At 41.1% G+C, this 9,180-nt stretch overlaps 1 protein-coding gene across 2 annotated transcripts in view; it reads left to right on the top strand.

The window, feature by feature from the left end:
* Window positions 1-316: 316 nt before the first annotated feature.
* The window catches only part of DPP8 (dipeptidyl peptidase 8), a 65,336-nt gene continuing 56,472 nt past the window's right edge, over window positions 317-9,180 (top strand). For both annotated transcript variants that reach the window (XM_059372284.1, XM_059372285.1), the window contains exons 1-4: window positions 317-540; window positions 2,291-2,428; window positions 5,037-5,306; window positions 8,662-8,774. In XM_059372284.1, the coding sequence (XP_059228267.1) occupies window positions 2,392-2,428; window positions 5,037-5,306; window positions 8,662-8,774 (420 nt within the window). In that variant the 5' untranslated portion in view covers window positions 317-540; window positions 2,291-2,391. The remainder of the gene's footprint in view (window positions 541-2,290; window positions 2,429-5,036; window positions 5,307-8,661; window positions 8,775-9,180) is intronic.

Genomic DNA, 9,180 nt, shown 5'->3' with positions numbered 1-9,180 from the left:
AGGGGCAGGGATTTTCTCTGGCTCGCTCCCTGCTCTAATCTCAGCTTCTACAACTCTACCTGGCACATAGCGGGCACTCAGTATATATTTGTTGAATGAAAAAAAAAATAGATTAAGTAGAGGCGCGCCACAGTGTGTCCTGCCATTTCTAGCAAGTCTCTGCCTCTTTCTGGATTTCACCGGTCCCCCACCGCAGCTGTCCCTGCCCCGCGCCCGGTTCGTTCCTCCGGCCACTAGACTGCACTGTGGCAAAGCACCCCACTCAGCAGGGAGCGGCGCCCTTCTTGGCCCCGCCGAGCCTTGGCTGGTCGGAGGGCGGGGCGCGAGGAACCGGAAGTGTCGGAGCGCAGCCGCCGCCGCCGCCGCCGCCGCCGCTGCCGCCGCCTTTAAGTGCCGTGTTCTGCGCCTGGGTTACCACCGGCTCGGTCGCCCGAGGAAGCCGCCGCAGCGGGGTCGGGAGTGGAGGCGGCGCGGCATGAAGCGGCGCAGGCCCGCTCCGTAGCACGCGTCGGGACGCTCCGGGCGGGGCCGGGGGGGAAGGTGCAGTATCCGCCCCCTCTCCTTCCCCTTCGCCCGCGAGGCCTGGGCCCCAGCCCGGCCGCCCCGCTCCGCCTCACGGAGGAGCCGCCCGGCGCGCTCTCCGGGTTAGCCCGCTCTGCGGTTTACCCGGCGCGCCGCCCTGCGCGGGTCCGAGCTGGTGGCGGGGCCTCCGCTTGCCGGAAGAGGAAGCCGAGGCTCCGAGATTCCGAGTCCACCAACGTTCACTGGGCGCCCCCTGAGCGCTGGGTGCTGGCCTCCGGACTTCCACGTCCGTTATGTTAATTGAGCCTCGCTGGGGTTGGGAGCCGGGTATTGCCCGGGCTTGCAGATGAGGAAACGGAAGCCCGCAGAGCAGAAGGGATCTGCCTCAAGTTCGACTGTGGCGGATCGGATTCGGACTGAGATTTTTCTGATTTCCCAGCCGGTGTTCTTTTCCTTCCTCCTGCCTTACTCTAGGTCGATTCCCTCCCTGCTCACCGGCCCCTTCTCATTCTACCCCCCCCCCCCGGGGGGGGCAGGATAGATACATTTCTTTCTCCCACCCCACCTTTCCCCACACACACTTCTCCTGAGACTTGTAAGACTTGGCCTCCCCTCATTCTCAACATTCTCTGTTAGACCTATCTTCTTCCCCATTCATAGCTTTCAAGATCTTTGCCCCAGTTAGTGATAATGAACCTCTCAACTAGCTATGAACCCTGAAGAGTGAAATAGCTAGGCTTCAGTGAGGCGTGGGGTGTTCCAACTGAATGACTGCTTGGCTCTTGGATTAAAAATAAGAATGGCAGTTGAGTATGTCCAGATTTGGGAGTTCTGAAGCTATCCTGTAACCAAGATGGTCTTCTCTGAGTGAGGGGCTTAGTGCATGGGACAGTGTCTTGACATCGTAGCGTTGTTTTTAGCATAACCACTGTCTTCCCTCCATTTGCCCCTGAGCTTTTCTCTCCACATCTCTCTCCATCACCTACTTGGGCTATGAGAGCCCAGAATTAAAGCTGATAACGAAGTAACAAGTGTAATCACAGACCCCCCCCCCTTTTTTTTCTTTTACTAAGCCAGAATTCCAACAACTTAATGCTTCCTTTTATGGAAAAGTTACCTAATTCAATTATTTTCAGACTACAGCTAAAAAGGAGAGGAGCAAAAGTGGGATGCACTTAAAATGGATAGCACATTCTTGGTCTTAGGAAAAAAATGATTAAATGCAAGTTAATTACCTTTCCGTGAAAATGGCTTGTTTTATAGTTCCTTTTGATTGTTCTCTTGAGTCTACTCTGTCTCCAACCAGCTCAATATGTATTATGTAAAATAATACAAATGTATTACTAATGTAAAAGCAGGAACAGGACCAAGCACACAGAAATAAATGTTAGTAATCAATCATCTGTCATTTTTGAGGATTTGCAGTACCCACCTGAGTAACCTCACATTTGTGTGCCTTTTATACTTTGTAAAGTTCTGTAATTTTCCTTTTAATGTACGTCTGGATGTCAGGATTTACACTATTGTCAGGATATCCTTTTGAGTAAATTTAGGGTATACATTTCTGGGATTTAAAAAATAAATAATTTTAATAATCTAAAGTACAGATACAAAATAATTCAGGCATTATATATTACACCAAGAAGAATATTTCTATACTAGTGTTAATATCTATTTGGGACTTTAGATTTACTCTTTTTGGCCTCATATGATCCATTTCAATAATGATCAACAGCCTTATATCTTATTTCATTATCCTGGTGAGCAGGATTGGATGGTGAGAAAAGGAAAGACTCCTGTGAGAAGAGAGCAAGATGAGCAGAGGGATCTGTGCTTGAAGTTGAGTCACTTGAAAAAAGGTCTCTTTGAATGTGGAAGAGATCTGAGCAGATGAAAATACAATCAGGTAGGCACGAGGGAAGGGCCTTAAGTGAAGAGGTAGGTGGGGCAGTGACACATGCACTGTGCTGAAAATGTATGCTGATTCTCTTCTAATTTTTGAAATTAGAACTTTGTTAATGTATTTGAATATGTGGTGCTATGGAAATCCTGGAACTTAAATGATTTTGTTACACATTTGTGTAAATTACTAAAATATCCTAGAAAACGTGGAATATTCATTTACTATAAGTAGAATAGTAGAATGTCATTTGAACCGTTAAATTTTATATGTATGTGTGGAGAGAGACAGAAATAGTCCAAAGACCTAGTACCGTTTAGGGAGAGCAGGTAATTGGCTATTAATGAGTACGAGCTAATGCAGTTTTCACATGGGAGAGATGTCAAGTTGATGGTGACTCAGGAAGCTGGGCAGTAAGCCTTGTGAAATCTGCCTGCCGAGCTTCCTGGTTATATTCCGTAGCCTTATTCTTGTGAGCAGTGGTTTGGACATGAAGTTCCAAATTTAACAAATAGGGAGGTGAGGATAATGAGTATGGCTTGCATAGCTTTTTCTCTCAGTTGTCTCTAATTCTGTTAGAAATCAAACTAGATCCACTGACATATTTGATAGCAAGTAGGCCTCCCATTGGCTTTTAGATGGGCAGGTCCCCATGTCCTATACTGCCACTTACTATCAGTGTGCTAAGTAGCAGTTGAGCCAAATGACTTTTTCTCTGCTGAGCTATTTGGATTTTGGTCCTTGGAGATAAATGCCCAATTATAGTAATGTTACAGGTTGGATACCTAATATAATTCTTTTTTTTTTTTTTTTTAAAGATTTTATTTATTTATTTGACAGAGAGAAATCACAAGTAGACTGAGAGGCAGGCAGAGAGAGAAAGAGGGAAGCAGACTCCCTGCTGAGCAGAAAGCCCGATGCGGGACTCGATCCCAGGACCCTGAGATCATGACCTGAGCCGAAGGCAGCGGCTTAACCCACTGAGCCACCCAGGCGCCCCCTAATATAATTCTTGAATGGGTTTTCTGGTCACTTTTGCTACTGTTACATTGAAACTGATAGTATGATTCACTGTAGCATAAAAAAAGACACTGTCCTAGTCACACAGTTCAGTTCATTTTGCATGCCATAGTGCTTGCCTGGTGGACTTAATTCGCAACCCCCACCTGCTAATTACTCTTTCTCTGTGGTTGGTAGTTACTGTGGACTCTTGTTAACCTGGGAAATTGAGCTTTAAAAAACGACATCATATTAAATATACAACCATGCATTGATTATTGTTCTAGAGGTAGTTACATAAATGTAACCTGTTTCTCTCCCAAATCCACAGATTGCTTCAGAATTTTTGTTTGTGTTGCTTCTTTTTGGTAGTTTCACAAATAACGCATTTCAGAATCTCACACAGTGTCTTGTCATAAGAGTGCTTTTTATTTTTTCTGATACATCGCTGCTTTAAATGCTGAGATGTTGTTTAAATATTGAAATAGACAAAAGAAAATACATCCTTTTCTGAATTTGTAAAGTGACAAGAAATATCATTAGTAGATGAAATATTGACACTGTTTTGGGGTTGAACTGGGAAATTGGGTTCAGATTTTTATCAGATATCAGTAGTACAAACATTAAATGCTTTTTTTTTTTTTTTAAGATTTTATTTATTTATTTGACAGACAGATCACAAGTAGGCAGAGAGGCAGAGAAAGAGAGGAGGAAGCAGGCACCCTGCGGAGCAGAGAGCCCGATGCTGGGCTCAGTCCCAGGACCCTGGGATCATGACCTGAGCTGAAGGCAGAGGCTTTAACCCACTGAGCCACCCAGGCGCCCCAAACATTAAATGCTTTTTGCATAAACTTCACCCAATTAAAGCTGTTTGAAGATAGTATCTTTTTTCTCCCATTTAATCATGAAATTAAAAGTTATATAATTTGCAATAATAGTTAAATAAATTATTTATAGTTACCAAAAGTAGTCAAAAGATAGTGATATCTAGCAAGAGCAGAAACCAAAGAAAAATGTATTACGCAGTTATATCTTTTGTTGTTTGGAGTTCCACTTAAACAGAAACAGTATTTATATTATCTTGGTAAGTGCCCTGGGAAGCTTATTACAAGTTCATTGTTTGCTGCAATTTTATTACTGTTCTAATTGCTTGTGATTATTTCTGTAACTGAAGTCAACATTTATCAAACGTGTTACTTTTTTAAGTGCAAAAACACTTCACTCCTTGAGCGCATTTAGATTCACTATTGGCATGCTCTTGGATGGAGCATAGCAGCCAACTGGCATATGGCCTGTTTCTTTCCAGTGTGGGAAAGAAAAAAGGAATTTTTGGCAAGAGATATGTAAGGACAGCCTTTTATAAAAGTTCCTAAAGGGATTTATAGTCACAGTGAAATAGACATGACCTCAATTAAAAAAAAAAAAAAATCTCCTTTTTAAACTGAACACAGAGAAGGTGGAGCTATTACTTTTCTTATTAGGTTTTATTGCAACTGTGCTGAAGAACATTTTTTTTTCTTGCCCCTTTGGTGGGGGAAGCACTATCAGACTGTCATGCCCATTAATATAAAAGAAGGCAGACCTGTGAACAACTTCATGTGCCTTATTTTTCTAGGAAAATGCAACATGGCAGCAGCGATGGAAACAGAACAGCTGGGTGTTGAGATCTTTGAAACTGCAGATTGTGAGGAGAATATTGAATCACAGGATCAGCCTAAATTGGAGCCATTTTACGTCGAGCGATATTCCTGGAGTCAGCTTAAAAAGCTCCTTGCTGATACCAGAAAATACCATGGGTACATGATGGCTAAGGCACCACATGATTTTATGTTTGTGAAGAGGAATGATCCAGATGGGCCTCATTCAGACAGGATATATTACCTTGGTGAGTATGAGGTTATAGTTTCTTTGAGGAAATGCTTTCTTATTTCAAAATCTAGATACAATTGGCACTCCCAATTTTGGGGAATAAATAATGAATCAGTGATGTTCCCTTAAAGGAACAAAACACCTTTCCTTAGCAACGGTCAGATGAAGAACACAAACAATAAAATCACTCTCGACCATTGCTGTTCTCATTTTTTTCAACCAAGGTTGGTTTGGGTGTCTTTTTCCTGAGCCTATTCACTCCAGGTTTAAGATCTGTCTAAATTAAATATATTATGCCACTGACTTAGTTCTTTCTTTATTAAATTTTTCCTAAAGATTTTGTTTATTTATTTTAGAGAGAAAGAGCTCACTGTGCAAGAGAGCATGCAAGGGAGCGTGAGCAGGGGGAAGGGCGGAAGGGGAGGGAGAGGGACAAGAAGACTCCACGTTGAGCCTGTCCAGACTCAAGGACGAACTCAGTCTCACAACCCTGAGATCATGACCAGAGCCAGAATCAAGAGTTGGCCTCTTAACCAACTAAGGCACCCAGGTGCCCTTTGTTTATTACATTTTTAAAAATAGGTTTATTCCTTTCTTCCGAAGTTATTTCATTCATCTACATACGTATGTTTTTAGGAATACTCTGCATTAGTCCATGTCGGTAATTACAGATGCACTTTCTTAACCACTTAGATTATTCCATTATATAATTGTGCCATATTTACTTAACGATGCCTCTAATAAGGGGCATTTAGGTTTTTCTGTTATCCTGTTGCAAAAGATGAGGCGATAAATAGCACTGTATTGGATCATTTTGAATTTGTGAATTTACGTATAGGACTAATTCCAAAGAGTGGAACTGCTGAGATAAAAGGTGTGTATATTCTGAATTTTGGTTCATACTGCGAAATTATCCTTCCAACAAGGTTAATCACTATAATTTCAAGTGAGGTTGAGCATGTTCACATGTTTAAAAGACATTTGTATATATTTCTCTCTTTTTTTAAAGATTTTATTTATTTATTTGACAGACAGAGATCACAAGTAGGCAGAGAGGTAGGCAGAGAGAGGAGGAAGCAGGACCCTGGGATCATGACCTGAGCCGAAGGCAGAGGCTTTAACCCACTGAGCCACCCAGGCGCCCCTCCATTGCTCTATTAAATGAAGTACTTATACTGTGCTGCTGCTACTTCTGTTACCCTTACTCTGTATGTTTTACTACTTGATAGCACTAGTTACCTTTCATCACATTTTTCTTGATTATTTTTGTTTGGTTGTTTTTCTATGAGAACTTAAAATTAGCTTGTATAGCTTCTTTCTCCTGATGTTAGTTATACTGTTGTAGGATTACATTGTATTTATTGGAGAAGTTAGGGAAAGTTGACAATCTTCAAAATATTGAACTTTTCAAGATAGTGGTATGCCTTTTCATTTGTTCAAATCTTTTCTATTCCTCTGAAGTTAATACTTTCTATAAATCCATTGTTCAAAAATATTTTTTTAAGGTTTATTGATTTATTTGAAAGAGAGAGTAGGTGTGTGTGCACGATAAGAGCGTGAGAGTAGAGGGAGGGGCAGAGGGAGAGGGAGAAGGAGAGAAGCAGCCTCCCCCCTGAGGGTGGATTGATCTCACCACCCTGAGATCATGATCGGAGCTGAAATCAACAGTCAGGGCCTTAACTGACTGGACTGCCCAGGCACCCCATTTGTTTAAAAATTTTTTCATATATTGTGAACACCAAAAAGTGTGTTCCATTGTGTCATCGGGAGAGAAATAATGGGAAAAGTTTGTTTTGTGCGTACATAGAACTGATGTGTGCATACCTAGAATGTCTTGAAGTTTTTATTGGGCATGTACGGAGCCAGGGAGGATGTTATAGAGCAAGGAGCAGTTTTAATAGGGGCAACTAAAATGATTGTGGGGAATAGCTCTCATTTGAAAAATAGATGAGAATCAGTTTTTTCATATTTGAGGACTGAGGATTCTTAGAAGGACAAGGCTTAAGGAGGATATGTTCACATTCTGTTAAATTATGAGTGGTATAGATAGGTGACTGCAGTCCTGACAATTCTATAACACAATAACTCTGGAATGTACAGAATAGATTTAAGACAAAGGCAAATGCTAAAGTGCATTCCAGCTCATATCTAACTTTTACTCCAAAGGCAATACAAACTAAGAAAGTTTAAGAACAGTTTAGGAAAATAAAGGAAGATGTGAATATTTGGGGGCTCATCCCCAGCCTCTGCAAGGGCTAACATGGAAGTTACCATGCCCTTCCACAGACTACCTTCTCTGCCATTATCAGAAACACTATGCTGAAGATCAGTTCTATCCAAGAGAGTTCCTTGTTCTTCCTTTGTGATTTATTTTCTCCTTCCTTCACCTTTCCCTAGTTTTTTGGGAAATCATACCATTCTAGCACCTTTTATTGAAGAAGGGCTTTGTTTTACTTCAAGTTTTCTTTGGTTCACATCTTCATAATCATAGTTTGTATTACTTCTCTTTATGTAGCTCACTCTACACTGCTGTGATATTCACATTCAATTACTGCATGATTTCATAGAATAGGCCTGGTTTCTACTTAGTACAGGCCTATTTACTTCACCCCTTCGCCAATAAAGGACAAAGAGATTTTTTAGCAAATCACATACCAGAATTTTTTATTGTTTTAATGAATATACTTTCAGCTGAAATTTATTTCAGACTATGGTTATAGGACATTTATAATGAAGAAAAATTAGAATTCAGTTAGACCTATATATACTTCTAAATAAGTAGTTTAAAAGCTTCTGGAAAAAAAAAAAAAGAAACTTAGTCATCTGCTGTTGCCACAAAGCACCCCATTTGAAATTTCATAAATCTATTGCAAACTTGTAAGAGACTTAACAATTTTCAAAAAACTAAAAATGACAATTGTCCTTATATCATCTTAACACTTTTATGTTTGTTTTGAGAGGGACCAAGATCTGAAATGAAACCTGAGCGTTTTTCTGTGAAACCTGGGTTTTTATTGAAGAAAATTTTCATGACAAATGGCATGTACATCTCCTACTTGTTAACCTTCCTGTAGAGTGCGTTATGTGGCACCTAGGTGGCTCAGTCGGTTAAGCAGCCAGCTGTAGATTTCGGCACAGGTCATGATCTTGGGGTCCTGGGATTGAGCTACATGTTGAGCTCCACACACTGTGTGCAGAGTCTGCTTGAGGATTCTCTCCTCCCTCTACCCACCCCCCCACTCATGCCCTCTGTCTCTCTGTAAAAATGGATAAATAAATCTTTTTAAAAAAGATTTATGTACCTACTTAGACTGTAATTGAAGTAGATTGCTATTTGAAAATAATTTTTAAATAACTATTTTCTCTTACAGCTATGTCTGGTGAGAACAGAGAAAATACACTGTTTTATTCTGAAATTCCCAAAACCATCAACAGAGCAGCAGTCTTAATGCTCTCTTGGAAGCCTCTTTTGGATCTTTTTCAGGTAGGATTAAACACTGCTATTCCTGTGATTGGTATACATTTTCAGATACTGCCTTTACTAAGAGGCAGAAATTCAGGTGGGGTTTTATACTTGACATAGATGTAAATCAAAAAGAATTAAAATATTTTTATATTTTTGAATGTCTAACTGTTAAATTCCATTTAATTCTCAACATCTGAAACTAAGGGGTATAATAATTCTGATTTTTAAAACTAGCTTCTCGGGGTGCCTGGGTGGCTCAGTGGGTTAAAGCCTCTGCCTTCGGTTCGGGTCATGGTCTCAGGGTCCTGGGATCGAGCCCCACATCGGGCTCTCTGCTCAGCGGGGAGCCTGCTTCCTCCTCTCTCTGCCTGCCTCTGCCTGCTTGTGATCTGTCTGTCAAATAAATAAAATCTTTTTTTTTTTT

This window comes from Mustela nigripes, chromosome 13 (assembly GCF_022355385.1).
Source record: "Mustela nigripes isolate SB6536 chromosome 13, MUSNIG.SB6536, whole genome shotgun sequence".
NCBI classification, from domain to species: Eukaryota; Metazoa; Chordata; class Mammalia; order Carnivora; family Mustelidae; genus Mustela; species Mustela nigripes.
Note: the sequence above shows the minus strand (reverse complement) of the source record. Positions and strands in the feature narration are given on the sequence as shown.